The following is a 20,628-nucleotide window of genomic DNA, read 5'->3' as shown; positions in this document are numbered from 1 at the left end:
TATACTAACAGGATAGGCAACTTCTACATTCGCCATGTTTACTTCCCATGCTATCACGCGAGCATTGACAAGTTTGCAGAACTCTGTATCATCCCAGTAAAATATGTAGGTTTTTAAAGCGATCTGGTTAGACCACCGTTGGGGAGGCACTGTACTCGAGAACTTGTTAAAACTTGTTAAAAGCACCGAATGTTTTATCAAAGATCACACATGTGTTTTCTTTTAAAGTTTATATTTACAAGCACTGCGATTGGATCAGCTACTCGCAGCTCCAGCCAATCATAAAACGGAGCTTGTCACCGAGTTTTCGTAATGAAATCCGCCAAGGGTTTATGGGGAGCAGAGTGGACCGAAAACTCTTGGCTAGCGAAGATGATAGTTAAGCCGCTTTATGAAATTGCATTAATTAGACTAAAGTTAAGACTCTTTGCACAATAAACACATTCAAACTTTTTTCCTTAATTTCATTACACGTGAATTTTATATTGCATGTCATCGACAGATTGTATAATTGCACATAATGGTAAGCAATGATAATCTTAACAATACCATTAGCAATTATTTTATGTTTACAAGAAATGTGACAACCACCCTTTGCCAGGCATTGAATTTTGGCTGAACTTAGGCCGGTTACAAAGTTACGCCTTTAAGTCCGGTTTACGCCGGGCTTAGAGGTACAATATGCGTACGCATTTGAGTGAAACTGACTCCAGGAGAAGAAGTTAAAAATGTAGAAAAAATTACAGACAGACGGAGAGACAGACGTGTCTCATTGTCATTAGACTGGGTACCAGCTCCCATCTTAGCTGCCCTGATACCTTATACTGCATTTGCAGCTGATCTGATCCTCTATTCAACATGCTAAGATGTTTTAATTCTTTATACAGCATTCTGAGCTGTCCTGACCCTGTATACAATAAACTTAACTGTTCTGATTCCTAACAATATTCTCGGATGTCCTGATCCCTTATCAAACATTATCAGCTGTTTTGATTCTTAATTTAGCATTCGAAGCTTCTATGATCCTGTATGATCCTGTATGGAGCACACTCGGTTGTTTTGATCCTTTATAAAGCATTCTTAGCTGTTTTGGTCCTTTATAAAGCATTTCAACTTGAATTGTAAAGATTTAAATTTAGAATTACCTCGGTTTGTTTTTGAAATGTAAGCGATAGCCCTCGTTAAAATGTATGTCTTGTCATTGTTTATTTTTTTCGGAGGGGGGTGGGGTGCGTTTATTTTTTCAATTTCCGGAGAAACTAAAACACAAATAATTACCTTTCGAACCTGTGTCTTTGTGGTGCCTTCTTTCTTTTCCATCCTAATTTTTTCCCAGTACAAAGATTAATTAGGGCAAGGCAACACGAATCAACGGTCATGGTTGCGGGAATTTTGTAAAACGACAAAACAGGTATAACTCGGTTATTGCGAAGTCCTACATACCAGTGAATTTACTTCTTTATATTCGTAATTCGTTGTATCCGTTTAACGAATTTGTTATAATTATTATAGCAAATTCGTTATATACATGGTTTTTTTCATATGCTACCATTTATGCTTATGGTTGCATGAAATATACTTTGGTAACCTATAATAATTAAATGGTTAATTTAACGATTTCTGAGAGAATAAACTTATTCGAAGAATAGCTTCATTGGTAAGGCTATTGTTAAAACTATGAAGCACTTCGATATAAAAGGTATTCATTTCGCTTTTGTTCACCTCTTCAATACACAAAATCAAACTGAATCTGCTTTAGCAGTAAATTAGTTGTAACCAAGTTCATTATAACCGTAAAAATTTGAAAGAGTTTGTTAAGAATTTTGTAAAGAGGAAGAAAGAACTTCATAAAACTAGTTTTACTGAAACACTTGTCGATTATCTATATTTTTACTGCTAAACCTACCGCTTTTGGCTGATATGAGGCCAATATGATAATGGTGAGCAGTGATATGAGAGAAGGGTTTGTCAGCAGAATGATGACCTATACAGTAAAATGTAAAACCCTACAAGTTTGCTTAGCTTTAGCTGCAAAACGTAGCCATCTTCTACTTTGTTTTCAAAGAAGAGGGCCGGGGCGAAAGAAAATATAAAGGCTACATTTCGCATTCGTATCACGTTCCTTTAAACAGCTTTTTTGTCAGCTGTTCCGGTCTTTTAAATAGTATTCGTAGAACAATAGAGGCTGTTCAGGTCCTTTATACGGCTTTTACACTGTTCTGAACCTTTATAAAGCTTCGGCATTCTCGGCTGTTTTTATCCTCTATCTAGCATTGTAGGCTGTTTTGATCCTCTATCCGGCATTCTCGGCTGTTTTGATCCTCTATCCGGCATTCTCGGCTGTTTTGATCCTCTATCCGGCATTCTCGGCTGTTTTGAACCTCTATCCGTCATGTTGTTCAGCTTCTTTTTATTCTGTAAAAGGCTGACCAGTAGTGTTATCTTGTAACTATCTAATAAATCATTTTTTTCCACAGATATTTGCAGAGTGTAAATTTCTGAAAGCCAATTTTTGACACTGTCTACTGAAACAAAATACTGAACCAAAAGAAAATTGTTATTCATGTATTTGGTATTAGCAGTAACAAAATTCCTTTTTATATTAAATTAATGTTTATTATAGCTAAAAGCGTCACATTACAAAATCATAACAAGCACCTGCTAAGCATTCCAAAAAGTAAGTTGAATTTTGTCACTGCATTAATTAATTCAATCCACTGTAACTCATGAAGCACATCATAAACAACAATAAACAATCCACAAATGTCTATCAAAACACAGTTTTGAAAATTCCAATGCACTTCAAATTAAGTTTCTTCTATCCATGACCAAGCATCAGGCAGACATAAAGACGATGTAAGAATCTGTGGCCATCTATGAAACACTTCACATAACATTATACCGTCGGACACACAGACAATGTAAGCATGTACTACGATCAGGACACACTACACATATCGTCAGACATAAACTTCATCTCCCCTTCCAGTAAGTTGTTGATGACAGCTTTGTTCAGATACCGTGACGTACCTTGTTTGACGTTTGGCGGCATGCTATTGAACTTGGTCATCTCATCCTGCTTTTCAAGACCTTCACTTTTACTAAGGTCACGCTGAAATTCCTCAAAAGCATCTATGATTATTTGTTAAATAAAAATATTCCAATAAGCAAACACATTCAATTGAGCATTAAAAATACAAATAATAACCTAACATTCACACAAAGTACCTATTTTTGTTTTTATATGAAAAAAGTGTTACTGAATGACTGGGCCTAGCGTTAACAGAGCAGAATTCAACATGATAACCTACAACCACCATCTACCTTGCAATCATCATAGTAACCTACAAACATCATGGTAACCTACAACCTTCATGGTAATTTGTGATTATCATATAGTAGTGAAATGGCATTATGGTAACCTACCTCATTATGGTAACTTACCCCCTTCATTGTAATGTCTGCTAATCATTTTGTAAAGTATTGTCATCATGGTAACCTACAATCACCATGGTGACCTACAATTATCATGGTAACCTACAACCTTCATGGTAATGTGTGTTTATCATACAGTAATATATTGTCATTATGGTAACCTACAATCATCATGGTAACCTACAATTATCATGGTAACCTACAACCTTCATGGTAATGTGTGTTTATCATATAGTAATGTATTGTCATCATGGTAACGTACAATTATCATGGTAACCTACAATCATCATTGTAACCTATGACCTTCATGGTAATGTGTGCTTATAATAAAGTAATGTAATGTCATCATGGTAACCTTCAATCATCATTGTAACTTACCACCTTCAAGATAATGTGTGTTTATCATATAGATATGTATTGTCATCATGGTAACCTACAATCATCATGTTTACCTACAATCATCATGGTAACTAACAATCATCATTGTAACCTACAATTATCATGGTAACCTACAACCTTCATGGTAGTGTGTGCTTATCATATAGTAATATATTGTCAACATGGTAACCTACAACATTCATGGTAACCTACAAACATCATGGTAATGTGTGCTTATCATATAGTAATGTATTGTCATCATGATAACCTACAATCATCATGGTAACCTACAATTATCATGGTAACATCCAACCTTCATGGTAATGTGTGCTTATCATATAGTAATGTATTGTCATCATGGTAACCTACAACCGTTATGGTAACCTACAAACATCATGGTAATGTGTGCTTATCATACAGTAATGTACTGTCATTATGGTAACCTATGTCATCATGGTAACCCACCTTGTCCATGTTGACGGCCTGATCAAACGAAGCTTCTGGATTCCTCTCTAACATTGTGGAGACCACCATAAATGTCTGTCAAAGTTAAAAGAAAACTTTAACACTGACATCAAACACATAATATATATATAGGTATCAAGTTAACTACCATCAATGTCTATAGAATTAAGGAAAACACTGTAAACAACTAATATCAATATATGATTATCATAATAATTGAATATAATATTGATGAAAGAAAACATTACATTTATTCTGTAAAAATTACACATAAATGAAAGAAAATCTCTCCTGACAACAAGTGTACTGATGCACATTGGGAGATCTTAGTAACATTTAATAAAACTGATTACATTGAGAATGTGGAGTGCCTACCTTCACCATAATCTGTCTGTAAGCTATGATACTGATTACATTAAGAGTGTGGAGTGCCTACCTTCACCATAATCTGTCTGTAAGCTATGATACTGATTACATTAAGGACGTTGTTTACTCAGGGTTTGAGTTCTCAAATCCGGATTGTTAAAAAGTTCAATTTAATGAGTAAAATTTGTTTTAAATACAAAAAGTATTTATGAAATGAACTATTATTGACATAACAATCGACACTTTTCCTAAATTATGGAATTAGGCTCTGACAAAGTTTGACTTTTAGCAAAGCAGAGGAAATTCGGATTAAATTTTTCAGATCTGGTTTTTCACTGAAATATTTTTGGTAGTACTATAATATTTAAAGTTCAGATTTTATTTGTTAGTCAACATAATTTTGCATATTTTCTGTTGGTTTTATCTTGCTTTTTCGTTTAGATATTCGTATGGCACACATTACAAACATATTGAAAAATGCCTAAAATGATAAAAGACACCATATCTCAAAATGTTGATCATTGACCTCATATAAATTTTATGCCAGGAGAGAAAGGTGATTATACTTAGTTTAATACTATAAATGTTTTAGCATTATCATCATTCAGTTTTTTGTTATATTGAATCAAAAATGGGTATTAATTTGAAAACTAATAGAGGAAATTCGGACTGAAATACCCTAAACAATTGTGAATGAAAACGTTATTCTTTGTATCTATTTCATGTCAATACCACTCATAAACTGTATTTCATTTGTCAAAGAATTAAGCAATTTGTATTATTTTCACAATGAAGAAAATCTCAATCATAGAGTAAATTTTTTATGGATTTTTCTTCAATTTTCAAAAAATATTCAATGGCCATTAACTCAAAAAGTAGGTCATTGACCTACTTATTTGAAAGTGAAGAATAACACTACCATGTAAGGTCTACAACACACAGTAGTTGGTTTTTCATTATCATCAGTGGAATTTTTTTTCATTCTGGGTAAACGTCATCCTTAAGAGTGTGGAGTGCCTACCTTCACCATAATCTGTCTGTAAGCTATAAATCTGATAACATTAAGAGTGTGGAGGGCCTACCTTCACCATAATCTGTCTGTAAGCTATGATGCTGATAACATTGAGAATGTGGAGACCTATCTTCACCATAATCTGTCTGTAAGCTATGATGCTGATTACATTGAGAGTGTGGAGTGCCTACCTCCACCATAATCTGTCTGTAAGATATGATACTGATTACATTGGGAATGTGGAGTGCCTAACTCCACCATAATCTGTCTGTAAGATATGATACTGATTACATTGGGAATGTGGAGTGCCTAACTCCACCATAATCTATCTGTAAGCTTTAAATCTGATAACATTAAGAGTGCGGAGTGCCTACCTTCACCTTAATCTGTCTGTAAGCTATGATACTGATTACATTGAGAGTGTGGAGTGCCTACCTCCACCATAATCTGTCTGAAAGTTATAGAATTGATTACATTATGAATGTGGAGTGCCTAATCTGTCTGTAAGCAACAATGCTTATTACTTTGAGAGTGTGGAGTGCCTAACTCTACCATAACTGTCTGTAAGCAATAGAACTGATTACATTGAGAGGGTGGAGTGCCTACCTCCACCATAATCTGTCTGTAAGTTATAATACTGATTACATTGAGAGCGTGGAGTGCATACCTCCACTATAATCTGTCTGAAAGATATAGGACTGATTGCAGTGAGAGTGTGGAGTGCCTACCTACACAATTATCTGTCTGTTAGCTATAATACTGATTATATTTAGAGTGTGGAGTGCCTACCTCCACCATAATATGTCTGTAAGCAACAATGATTATTGGTGCAGTGGTGTTGGAGAAGATTTTTAAACATTTTTACTACGTATTTCTATGTTAAACTTTGAGCCCCGCATTGAGTCCCAGTTTTGGTTCGAGGGTCACGATGTTTGCAATTTGAAAGTTTCACTATAGAAAACAAGCTTTTGTGTAATATATCTGGTGCAGTGGTTTTTTAAGAAGAAGATTTTCGAAGATACACACCCTATACTTACTGTTTTGCAATTATCCCCTTTTTTGAACAATTTAACGATTAGAGTCTTGAAATTTGCTAGAACAAATTATATATTTTCACATTATTCATTTCCTTCACAACGGCTCACATTAAAGTATTTTTTCTAAAGAAGAGGTTATTGTGTTTCTTATTGTGTTTCTTATGAATATGTATTTCATTTTTGTCTCTCCAGGATGCCATAATAAGTGTTTTTGAAATGCACATGTCAGGCAATAAGAATTTGGCGTGCTTCCATACCAAGTCCAAAGGGAATAGATTATTTTTGCAGATTCAGAATTACTGAATTTTTTGTTTATGTACATATGTTTGTCATTTGGTTAACTGTAGAAATGAATACTTCTTCAAAAGTAATATTTACATCTGCGAACTCTCTGAAAGTTTTGTGCTATGTCAAGCTGAATACTCGGATGTATATCATTTATGGTTTTGTCAAGACCAGATTCCAATCAGGTCATCGATATATTTATATAAAAATGGATTGTTTTTTACAAATTTCAATCAGAATACGTCCCCAACCCCAACTATACGCATGCATAATTTCTGCCAAGTTTGGACCCAACTGCAATTCCTTCTTTTTGAATAATTATCAAAGTTTGTTGCTAACACTAAATTTTCTATTTGCTTGGACAGAATTTAACACTATCAAAATGTAATTTGTGCCTCTTTCTTTCGTAATTAATTTTAAAAACAATTCAGTTACATCCCGATCTTCTTGTCGGGGTTACACTGGGAAACAACGCGTTGACGTCCATGTAAAATGACATTGAGGAATTTGATAATGGTTGATTTATGGTTGATAGTATTCTTAAGGAATCTGTAGAGTCTTGTACAAAACTTTTTATCGATCGGTTGCGTCGTCAAATTGCGATTATGCATACTCTACTTACTTATCTATGGGATGTTATTTGTCATTTACTATCGTTCTAAATTGATGGTTTCTCGTATAAATTTTTGGAGAAACCTGTTGTTTTTGCGGAATATTTCTGCATATATAAGCTTCTGGCTTTACTCGTACCTGATGGGTCCTTTTATTAGCATAGTGTTTACGAGCCTCTTAATTTTGATAAAGGTCTTAGGCAATTTTTTTCAAAAACAAAATTTCCTTAGATAAGGATGCATTGGCTAAGTTAAGTAAAATATCTTTTTCGTGTATCATGTGCTATTGCAAAGATTAATGTGTAATAAGACAAAATGTGTTATTTTCTAGAATTCTTAAAGATATGGCATGAATTATAGAAATACTATTGATATACCTGTATAGATTTAAAGCATTTTTATAAAAACCTGATATAGCATATGTACCAACTGGGTATCAGTACCCATATTACAACATTGTCAGCATTTCTGATACTTCATACAGCATTCACAGTTGGCATTATCATTTATTAGCATTATCAGCTGTTTTGGTCCTTTTGATTGGTATGTTGTTATAGGCTGGCCTATTGTTTCGTCAACAAACTTTCCATTCACAAAGCCAATCCGTTTAAAGCAAATGTCTGTTAAAATGATACTTCAATAACAAGTTGCTACACGTGAATTTAGAAACAGAAATAAAACTCCTTCATTTCAAATAATACATACTATAGGTAAAAACCTTATATTACAAAAACAATTTCCTAAGCATTAAAAAATTAATGAATTCAAGTCACTTTATTAAGTGAATACAATATGATTTATCTAGCGCATTTGACATCATGAACAGTCCAAAATGTTTTAGCATAACACATTTTTGAAAAAAAGATTCATCATATGTCTGACTCAAAATAAGGTAGACAAACAGACAATGTAAGGACAGAAGACCAATCAGAATACACTAGACATACAGGTATGGCCAATCAGAAATACTACTCACATTATCAGACAGAGACATTGACAATGTAAGGATCTGTGACCAATTTTGACACACGACACAAATGTCAGACATAAACTTCATCTCTCCTTCAATTTGTTGATGACGGCTTTGGTCAGGTATCCGTGACGTGCCATGTTTGACGTCTGGTGGTGTGTTGTAGGACATCCTGCTCTCATGACCTTTCCCTTTACTGAGGGCACTATAAAATTTGTAAAAAGGCTCTTGTATAGTTTGTAAAATTATATCATCATTTAAAATATAACACAAAGATTCAAATTTTAGTAATTGTTTATTTTGGTAAACAATATAGTTACAAAAATGTGACTTGCGGATTTCATTATTGAAACCTACAATCGTTCCCTACAAATATTATGTTAATCACCAACTACAGTCATCATGTCAATTATGCAATTACCATGGTAACCTATAATTGTCATGGTTACAGTATATTAATATATGACAACAATAAAAGAAGTATTCATTTATATACTCAACATAACTAAATACTTTAGAATTCAATAAAAAATATTGAACGTACAATGAAAACAACAAACATATAAGGAAGAAGGTAGCACGCATCTCAAGAAAAAAGAGATCGGTGTCCCGTACGTTTATGTCACTTCTAATTGATTTAAAGAGACCAGAAAGCATAAAATTTCAAAAGATTTTTATGCAAAAATAATTTTAAGTTAAAACAAAAATTCCCTGTTGATTTTTTCACGACGATCGGGTTGACTAAGCACACTGATATTACAAATGAGAGGTAGGTAATTTCACTGTCTAGAGTTAATTTGGTTCTGTTTTCAAATATAACTAACGTTGGTTGCAAAACTTTCCAAGCTTGCTATATAGTCTTCTATTGTTTAAAAATTTAATATTTTGAATCAAAAATATATTCCAAAAAAGTTGTAAATCTCGATTAACCTATAATTTACAAAAATATATAAGTATTTAGTTAAGGTATTCAATGTATAATGAAGGGATATTGAACAATTTTGAATCATAAGAATGTATTACCTTTTTTGTATTTGAGAAAACAAATTGTCCCAATAAGTCATAATTCCAGAAATAGTGTGCACGGTAATTTCTAACGCAGTATTTCAGTTGGATTACCGATTCTATAAGTGAACTTTAAATTTATCTCTAATTTGCAAATATAAAAAAAATTCAATACTCTAGAAAAACAGTTCACAATCATTTGAGTAAGGGTTCAATTTATTTGTGAGCTGATTTGATAATAAAATCTATTAGGTTTTTTGATTTAAGATATTTTAGACAATGGCATTTCTATTTGTTTTTCATTTAATGGGGTAAACCTTATCACAGGAACAATTACTTGTGAAACTAACGTCTAAACTAGCTTAACTCAAAGACTATGCAACGCTTTTTTCTGTTTTGACGAATTAGGTTTTACAACTGGAATTCTTTCAGACAGCAACCAGTATTAAAGAACTATACAGACGGTAATCAAAATTGAAGCAGACTTGACGAATTCTAACAAATCAGCGATGGGTAGACTTTTTGGAATTCTGATTTTGACTTCATTGCTTTTATCAATAAATGGACAGGCGTTGTTTGATGAAATGGGAAAAAAGACAAAGGTCTGCAGACTTGGCGTTACACTTTATAAGAACCGAGTTACAGCAATTAAGGTATCCGATGTACAATTGAGCCAGAGAGCTCGGGATTTTCCGGGATGAGCTCGGTAGATTACGGAGCTTGAAATAAATTTTCAAAAAGTCGCACTATTTTTGATCTGACATAATAATCGATAAATAATAAACAATTGATGCATAAACTAAAGCAATATTTTTTTTTCTTAATTTTAAAACGAGTTATTTTAACTTTTCCCCCTTACGTTGATTGTGACGTTGTAGCAGCTTTACGTCATTTGCCGTTGTATGACGTAATTTTTTTTCCCGCGGCGCTCTTGCAATAACGTGAAGAAAAAAATCCTAATTTATAGAGTAAATGTTGCAGTGCACAAGTCACGTATTTCGTCGAAAAATACTGAGTAGGTCGTTTTAATCATTGATTTCGTAGATATTGTGACTGTGCATAACTTGAATTGTTAATTGTTTGTTAATCGTATGGCCCTATTCAATCTGTTCAATTTTTTGTATAACTAATTTCATTAAACATACAGAGTGTTGCGGACCTTAACATTTGTATAACGGCGTATTTGCTACTAACTATTTTTAATAAGTACTATGCATACGGATTTCGTGGTTAAAATGCTTGTACACGTTTATTGTAATTATTGTGTTAAAACATCTCCTTGTTATTTTCCGTAAATCAAGTTAACAAGAGTCAAATAATGAAATTTCTAATCATTGATTTATTTTTTCATCGGGATTCCAAACAATTTTCTTCTCTCGCATTTCATATCACATGTATGTGCATAAACGGTACATTTTTTACTCTTTTTCAAAATCGCTGGATTTTATATCATTCAAATAATACTATTAGATAGTGATTCCGACTGCTTTAAAGTCAATTCGTTTCATTTTGCTGTTTACATAAAAGAGGCGCGTCACCATCCAATGAAATCAAATACTCGAAATTTGATTGACAGGTTCAGCCAGATAGCCGATGTTCGATGCATGTTATGTGTGGTATTTGTACACAATCTTATCGTGTAAAAATGCATGCTTATTACAACATCACAGCGTCATTTATGGTTGATTCATATTTTGTTATAACTGTGAAAAGCATGTTGATGTATTGTACATTCCACAATTGTACCGATACGGAAACATCGTAGTCAGACTTTATCGACAGTCTCCATTTTAAAACTGACTTAATTTTTTTGTTAAAAAGGATACAATTTTGAGTAAAAGATAATACAATATATATTGTTTTCTACGAGTTTGGAATGAATTGGTTTGGAATGAATTCTAATAAAACATTTCACACGGTTCTTGCACGCTTTGTTCGTAACGCTTTACACACCTGATGTGACCCGCAATTCACGACTTCGTTGTATTAGTAACAATATTTTTTGTGCAAACATTTTGCTGAATGAAAAAAAACCGAACAGTTTAGATTTTTAATTCTAAAATTACAAGTTCTAAATGGTAAAGGTATAGAAAACAGGAAAATTACCAGCTAACGGGAATATGCGTTGGATTATGAATGCGACGGCTGACGTGGGGGGGGGGGAGGGGGGTAAAAATCGCGTGAGTCGTCATGGTCATTGTAAAAAAAAAATTCGAGAAAATAAAAAAAGATATTGATGAAGGTAATCAATTTATTTAAAAACTTTATTTTTATTAAAATATGTTGGCAATTTTTATTTGATAAATATTATTAATGATTACACATGTTTTCGTCAAAGAAAAGTAGTATTTTACCATGCGTGATTTGCAGAGCTAGAGTTACTTCCCCATAGTGATTTGGCGGGAAAAACATCTATTTTTAGAAACTACATATCCTTACCTATCAAACGAGTACATTGAATATATACCTTACCAGGCATCATTTTTTGGTCAATTGTACATCGGATACCTTAAGTCAAGGTATTGAACAGATTGTAACAAAACAACTCGAGAAAGTCAAAAACATTGAGGAAAAGATCGACAATATAATAGCGACACAAAGCAACGAAAGTCTTTCTATTATTCAGACTGATATACGGGGCGTGTTGATTTCAGTGTGATTGTTTCTATTGAACTGTGAATTGACTATAAGTTTCCGTAAGAAATAGAGGTAATCATACTCAGTAGATAAAAATATTATCTTGTAAACGACCGTTAATTAATCAGAAATGTATAAACATTGATATGCGATAACTTTAATTCAAAGATTTTTTTTTTCATTTTATACTATTACATGTAATATAAGTATATATATTAAATCAATTCTTGCATTGCCCAAACAATATTTAAAATTAGAAAAGAAAACAGTTTTACAATTTTTTTTGTTTCGCATATAATTGCAAAAATATAGCTCATTGGTTTAAGATTCAAAAGGAAATTTTTTTTTTAATGTATAGTTTAGTACATTCTAATAATTGCATGATAATTGTTTAACCGTGGATTGACTGTGTAGCTATGATATCTCATTGTAAAATCTGGATCGATAACCAGGTGATTACTGTACATTGTATTCTTTTCTGAATAAAGATTTAATTTATCATGCCCCACCGTCACCAACATTTTTAAATCCCTCAGCTCAGTCCTCAACTCAAATCTTTAAAGGAAAAGTGCATGAATTTGAGGTAAAAACTCAGACTTGAGGCTGAACTTGAGGCTGAGTAATGACTTGAGGAAAGTTGGTGACGGCGGGGCCAGGACTGTTTCTTTACTCTTCAGATTTTTTTTTGGGGGGGGGGGGGGCAGATGAACTGTAAAGTTAGAACACAATCCCTCTTATTAACTCATCTTCCTGTTAGATGGAACTTTTTTTAAGCAATTGACCTTCCTAACTATCTGTTTTTGGACATCTTTTTCTAAGACTATTTCAACCAAACTAAGTATGAAACATTAGTGAAGGGATTTAATTCCTTAAAAGATATAGTAAGGCTCACTTCCAATCACTTAGGAAGCAGTCCCTTTGAGACCATCATGGGTTAGGAAGCAGTCCCTTTGAGACCATCATGGGTTCGGAAGCAGTCCCTTTGAGACCATCATGGGTTAGGAAGCAGTCCCTTTGAGACCATCATTGGTTAGGAAGCAGTCCCTTTGAGACAATCATGGGTTAGGAAGCAGTCCCTTTGAGACCATCATGGGTTAGGAAGCGGTCCCTTTGAGACCACCATGGGTTAGGAAGCGGTACCTGTGAGATCATCATGGGTTAGGAGGCGATCCCTTTGAGACCATCATGGGTTAGGAAGCGGTCCCTTTGAGACCATCATGGGTTAGGAAGCAGTCCCTTTGAGACAATCATGGGTTAGAAAGCGGTCCCTTTGAGACAATCATGGGTTAGGAAGCAGTCCCTTTGAGACCATCATGGGTTAGGAAGTGGTCCCTGTGAGAGCCAAACATGCATCATTAAAGATAAAGTGTTTAGTTTGTATGAACCATGTCCGCTGTATGTTTGATAGGGACCAAACAATCTTTGTAAATTCAGCATGCCAGATCTCCAATTGTGCACGTACAAAAGAAAGGCATCCCGTCGACTGACTTTGACAAGTGTTGCTCGGAGGTTGTCTTCTATTGAATCTTGAAGTAAAAGAATTTTGTTGTTTGTTATTGCTAGTTCCTCAAGTCTTGATTCATGTTTTCTTATGACGTATACAATAGAAATTTTGTTATTGTTACAATTAAGAAACAGTTTTGTGCAAGTGATGCGTTTTCTATAGTTAAGCCGCTTTATGAAATTGCATTATACGCCCGACTAAGTTTTGGTGCAAGTCCTTAAATTAGACTAAAGTTAAGACTCTTTGCACAAATAAACACATTCAAACTTCTTTCCTTAATTTCATTATTTGTGAATTTTATATTGCATGTCATCGACAGATTGTATAATTTCACATAATGGTAAGCAATGATAATCTTAACAATACCATTAGCAATTATTTTATGTTTACAACAAATGTGACAACCACCCTTTGCCAGGCATTGAATTTTGGCTGAACTTAGGCCGGTTGCAAAGTTTCGCCTTTAAGTTCGGTTTATGCCGAGCTTAGACGTACGATATGCGTACGCATTTGAGTGAAACTAACTCCAGGAGAAGAAGTTAAGCGTAGAAAAAATTACAGACAGACGGAGAGACAGACATTACGTGTTTCATTGTCAGAGCCTCATTGGTTAATACCCAAGCGGAAGTACATGTGACGTATAATTCATTCTTTAGACATCCATGCCCTCGAGCAGACGTGCATGCTACGGAGCTGTACTCGAAGCGAAGTATAGGAAAGGTAATTACAATTTTTAAATTTTATTGCCCGGGGGGCAGAACCTAGTTGGTTCTTTTAGGCCTAGGTGGCCGTTTTTGACCTAGGTGGTCAATATTTTCACATACCTGAGTGGTATGAATATTCGGCCTAGGTGAGCCGTAATTGTTAAAAAAAATAATAATAAATAAATAAAATAAAATAAGTTATTGTAATGAACCTAGGTGGTTTACTTACAAAATATGTGTAAAGCTATTGCAAGACATATAACCTTTAAGTGAAAGGGGTAGCATATATATAAAGAATAGCTTTGAGACACGTTTGCAGATTCTCGAGGCGGCAAGCTGCACGTGCGGTTTATGATTTTGTTAGCTAGACCAGATGATGCATGATAAATGAATTGAAGTTTGAACTTGTTTGTCCATCATTAAGTTCGTATAAAGAATTTACGGGACTATATTTGAACATATGTTAGTATAATATATCTATCAAAAAACCGAGATAACTGAGTTATTAAGTTATATTAGAGTTATCCCACTTGATGCGTACATGCGTGATATTTTATTTTTGTATACATTGGTTATAGATGGTGCAGCCTACTGTCTTACAGAAGCGACATTCACTGAAGGGGTTGAAGCTCTTACCTGTCATTAAGAAGGTCAGAGGAGGAAGACCAGAGGGTCTGAAAGAATTTGCGCGCATGTCTAAGGAAAAAAAGACAGACGTCTTAGAGTTGGAAGAGATAGAGAATATAGTCAACTCATTGACAGGGGAAAACATGATTGAGCTGTTGGAACTAGCTGGTAGGGGTTAAGTTTCTTAAATAATTATTGAACTGGTTATGTGATGGTTGGAAATTAAAGCTTTAAATCTTTTCAAGAGTTATTAACCTATGATATGCAAATGTTGGGATTAATATTGGTATCTTTAGAAAGAATTTGTTGTGATATAAACTTTCATTTTATTAAAACAGGAAGTGATATTGATGTTAACGAGGCAAAATGGTTATTGCATTGCTTGATAATTTTTGCAAATGAAGTGGGGCAACCAAGAGGCCAGGCATTAGATGATTCAACGGTATGTTTTATATATGTATATGCTAATGCACATGAAACAATTCATACATGCAGATAATAACCGGTACATATACATAATATACATCTGGAATTTTGAAATTAAATATGAATACCTAATTTTGCCCTTACATATAAACCGAATATGCGGTATGATATTTTAAAAGAGTGTTATAACGTCATATTTTAGGACCCTAGCACTAGTGCATCCACAGGGGGAAGCAGTACACCAGTACCTTTAGAAACTGCAGGACCTTCACAAAAAAGGAAGCATGATGTTGGTACAACCTTGGAGGAGAGGATTGTGTCTTTGGAGAAAACGTCAAAGGGGGAGATGGTCCAGGAGCTTAAAGAGAAGGTGAGGACACTATGCCTACAGGATGATCCAAGCAATAGGAAAGGGCGTATTTTCGAAAACCTGATATTTGTTTTTTCTGGCATGGGAACACGTTTTGTCTAGAAAATGTTAGCGTTATTTGATTAAAAAAAAGAAGAAGTAAAATAAAAATATAAAACCATTAAACAAACTATTAAACAAAACAAAACGACTACCCCCCCCCCACCCTACCCCCTAAGAACCGATTAAAAATTCAGAAAAAAAACTAGAGTAGTTAAACAATACAAGTGCTAATGTCATATGAAGTACTGACAGTTTGACAAGACACATATAGCCACCACTCTAAGATAGATAACTCCAGCAGAAAAAAAAATTAATCACCAAAGCAACCGACTATCAACCTTTTCGTTTGAAAAAAGGCGTTTCTGACAAGCAAAAATTGACACATATTTTTTTTAAAAGACCTGAGAAATTGCGATTGATAAACATACACTTTAGTTTCGTTGGTTTTAACATTTTACGTTTTTTTTTTCTAAACAGCTGAATTCGTTTCGAGTTCCAAAAACTGAACTGCTGGCTGTAAGCGAATGTATTAATTTGTGAATGTTATCGATATAAATAAAAATTTGAAAGATGGATCGAATACAATTGTATTATTCTCTAAGAGACCCTGTAATGTATTGTCCTTTACAAATATTTAGATAAATAAAAAAGTAATAATTTGCGCAAGAAAAGTTCGATTATTGAGAATCAAAAGTACATAACAGTTTTGTTATGTCAAATTTTGGACAGTATGCTTACATGTAATATGAATATCTCATTCATTGCAGTTCACGTGTTTGAATTCCTGAAAGAAATAAGAAAAAAGTGGGTTATAAAATTTAAATTCTACTGAGTTTTACTATCTTTTATATAATGAATTTCGTTGTTTATGTTTTACCAGAAATGCCTGCGAAATTTCACACTTTGTGAAATCCATTGTAACATATGACATAAGCATAAGCAGTGAACACAAAAATACGAGATGGAGTACGCAATAATATAGGGTGAAAGATTGTGTATCCTGACTCTGTCATTCTTGATATACATGTATATCCACTTTTTATAATAACTAGTATATGATTTCAGTGACGGAATTGAACACTCATTTTAGTCACGCTACTCTTGGGATTAAATGTGACTATTCAACTGCCTTTGAGTACATGGTAATAAACGAGCTAGTGTTTAAACGACTCTTCCATGTTCTTATATATTCATTCGGCCTTTGCCAATTATTGTAATTGTGTTTGTGCCAATAAAATATTTGTATTTGTATTTGTATTATAATACAAGCTGGCCTGGTTATCTTAGTATAATTTAATTTAATTTCCCATACAAAATCTCAAGAATCCGGGAGCTTCAGGGGGTTTGCCCCTGACCCACACCAAGGCTATGGACTTACTTGGGCCGCTTAGACGCCCCCAGATCCCCTGGGTATAACTTGCGCCTTTAACGTCAAATCCTGGATCCGACTCTGGAATTAACTTATACCTAATTTATATAATAATGGATACATGTGATACTGTACAGTGACTGTTTTGGCACACGAAATGGTCACGTGGGTGTCAATAATCAATTACAATGAACAAATTGGACAAAAAAAATGTTTAAGACCGCGCAAAGATAGTCAGGAAACGCCGCATGTCAAGTAGAGGCTTCCGTGCATCACAAAAACGTAGAAAAAAATTCACTTCCGTGTCAATAACAAGACGTGCACACACACGTAAGTCTTGTTAGAGGTCACGTGATGTGTCTCCAGATTCAAAGAGAACTACAGAATCATCTACACATACAGGCAATAGACAAAGTTAAAGTAGGTTAAAAAAAAAAAAGATTAAACAGGTTTTAATAAATATTTCAGAAAAAGTAGGCTCATAGTAGTTATGAATACGCATCTTTGGTTCGATGAATAAAGCATGTACAGCATTTCACTTCTAGGTCTGGTCGATCAGATTCCTGATAAGTGTTACTATTTCGATACCTCTCTTGATAAACATTTCGTTGAAACAGGAAAAAACAACTTTTTAAAATATATCAGTCGAACACATCTTTTGAACACTTATATTAACCCGGACGAAAACTACCCTTAAAACAACCCAGGGGAAAACCCAATTATTCATACTCTATTTGGTTGCTTGTTTTTACTGAAAAGCTTTAGCACGTGCTTCAAAAACTCTGCAGGCGAAATTTAATTCGAAGAAACCTAATTTCAAATGTCAATTTAAAATTGATCAAAACACATCGTGTTAGGTTATATTCATAGCAAACATAAAATATTTTCTTAAAAAGGCTCGATGCTCACCAAGTTCTCCCGCAGACCTTCTTTAGAATTTAACGAGGCCGAGTACTGATCGAGTACGCACGCTTTCGCGCAGCGTTTTATTTCTATTGTGACGTCATCATTTTGCTTGGTTGACGCCATGGCGTGATAGTTTCAACTACAGTTATTCATGAAAATTTGTTGAAAATAGCTCGTTTGATGCGATTTTTTAATGATGCTTGTCAGTCAAGTTGGAAAGACTTGATAATAAGTACTTTTCCAAATATTTTAAATATGACAATTGTTGGAAGACAAATACTATATCAACTGTCAAAAACTTGTAAAAATCTATTTTGGAAAGATGTTTTTTTGTCATTTTTTGAACTTAGAAAATGTACTGACAGTGAATTATCTATTTTAAGCCCGATATGGTTTAATGAGTCTATATGTATTAATAACAAATATGTCTTTTATAAGCAATGGTTTTTAAAAGGTGTACATCAAATACTACATTTTTTCAACAATGATGGTACAATAATGAAATACGAACAATTCTGTAACCAATATGATATTAAACCTCCGTTTACACATTTTTTTAGGAATTGTAGATTGTATTAAAAAGTTACGGTTAAACTATGATACAGAAATTATTCTTCAAAATATTCCATATTATCCAGAATTTTTACGGATAATTAGGAAAAATAAACAAGGCTCAAGAGACTTTTATGATATTTTTATTGATGAGAAATGGAATAAACCAAAATCAGAATTGAAATGGGAAAAGGAACTAGACATGAATGTAAATAACATATGGTGGAAAAGACAAAACTTATTATTTTTCAAAATAACTAACGACGTACAATTAAGATGGTTTCAATACAGGATTGTACATCGAATTATTGCGACTAATACTTATTTATGTAAGATAGGAATAGTTGAATCAGAGTTATGTACATTTTGTAGATGTAATGCAGAAACTATTTGTCATCTTTTTTGGGAATGTGAATATGTGAGTGAAATCTGGGATAATTTACTAGTTTGGATGAAAGACGAATTTGAATTAGATATACCATTGAACAAAATAGATGTTATATTTGGTAGATACTACAAATATTATAACATTTTCAATATAATAATATGTATTGTAAAGAGACATATATATAGAAAAAGGAGTAGAAAAGAATTACCCTCCTTTACTGGAATCAAACGTGAAATACTTTATTATTACAAATGTGAAAAATTTATTTACACGAAAAATTGTGAATTAGAGAAATTTCATGTAAGATGGGCGAGGTTGTCCTTTAATGATGATTGTTGATTTTAAGCCTTTTGCCCCTATGATCTTAGATATTACAAAGTAATTTATTTTTGTTTACTGTAAAATGATGAATTTTTGTACTTGATTATGATGTAGAGTAATGTGCATATACATGCAACTGAATGAGTGGGTGTATGAATGATGTTATTTGTAAAAACACCCCGTTTCAAAATTTTTTTCAGTATATACAATGTTAACTTATAGACTCCAAGGCTCCCCAACCTCGGCTATAAGAATACTCTTACATGTTCTGGGGTAATAAAAACAGTTATAAAAAAAAAAAAAAAAAGTAGAGGCTTCCGTGCATCACAAAAACGTAGAAAAAAATTCACTTCCGTGTCAATAACAAGACGTGCACACACACGTAAGTCTTGTTAGAGGTCATGTGATGTGTCTCCAGATTCAAAGAGAACTACAGAATCATCTACACATACAGGCAATAGACAAAGTTAAAGTAGGTTAAAAAAAAAAAAGATTAAACAGGTTTTAATAAATATTTCAGAAAAAGTAGGCTCATAGTAGTTATGAATACGCATCTTTGGTTCGATGAATAAAGCATGTACAGCATTTCACTTCTAGGTCTGGTCGATCAGATTCCTGATAAGTGTTACTATTTCGATACCTCTCTTGATAAACATTTCGTTGAAACAGGAAAAAACAACTTTTTAAAATATATCAGTCGAACACATCTTTTGAACACTTATATTAACCCGGACGAAAACTACCCTTAAAACAACCCAGGGGAAAACCCAATTATTCATACTCTATTTGGTTGCTTGTTTTTACTGAAAAGCTTTAGCACGTGCTTCAAAAACTCTGCAGGCGAAATTTAATTCGAAGAAACCTAATTTCAAATGTCAATTTAAAATTGATCAAAACACATCGTGTTAGGTTATATTCATAGCAAACATAAAATATTTTCTTAAAAAGGCTCGATGCTCACCAAGTTCTCCCGCAGACCTTCTTTAGAATTTAACGAGGCCGAGTACTGATCGAGTACGCACGCTTTCGCGCAGCGTTTTATTTCTATTGTGACGTCATCATTTTGCTTGGTTGACGCCATGGCGTGATAGTTTCAACTACAGTTATTCATGAAAATTTGTTGAAAATAGCTCGTTTGATGCGTAAACTTGATATCATATTGTGGAATAAACATAAATGTCTCGAAGTATGAGCTATATCTGGGCTCGGGTCGAAATC

At 33.6% G+C, this 20,628-nt stretch overlaps 1 protein-coding gene across 1 annotated transcript; it reads left to right on the top strand.

Annotated features, from left to right (window-relative positions):
- The first annotated feature begins 14,987 nt into the window (after positions 1 to 14,987).
- On the top strand, positions 14,988 to 15,934 carry LOC128187657 (uncharacterized). The gene is made up of 3 exons (XM_052858063.1): positions 14,988 to 15,204; positions 15,375 to 15,478; positions 15,665 to 15,934. Exons 1-3 carry the CDS (start codon positions 14,988 to 14,990, stop codon positions 15,932 to 15,934), a joined length of 591 nt encoding a protein of 196 aa, XP_052714023.1.
- Positions 15,935 to 20,628: the final 4,694 nt, after the last annotated feature.

This window comes from Crassostrea angulata, chromosome 6, assembly GCF_025612915.1.
Source record: "Crassostrea angulata isolate pt1a10 chromosome 6, ASM2561291v2, whole genome shotgun sequence".
Taxonomy (NCBI): Eukaryota; Metazoa; Mollusca; class Bivalvia; order Ostreida; family Ostreidae; genus Magallana; species Magallana angulata.
The sequence above is the reverse complement of the archived record's forward strand: the minus strand, read 5'-3'. Positions and strand labels throughout refer to the sequence as shown.

What these genes read in the sequence shown, in the direction of transcription:
- LOC128187657 (XM_052858063.1), top strand. Translation starts at nt 14,988, where the DNA reads ATGGTGCAGCCTACTGTCTTACAGAAGCGACATTCACTGAAGGGGTTG. An exon ending in TGAGCTGTTGGAACTAGCTG is followed by an intron (nt 15,205 to 15,374) that starts GTAGGGGTTAAG and finishes TTATTAAAACAG; the next exon opens with GAAGTGATATTGATGTTAAC. An exon ending in AGGCATTAGATGATTCAACG is followed by an intron (nt 15,479 to 15,664) that starts GTATGTTTTATA and finishes GTCATATTTTAG; the next exon opens with GACCCTAGCACTAGTGCATC.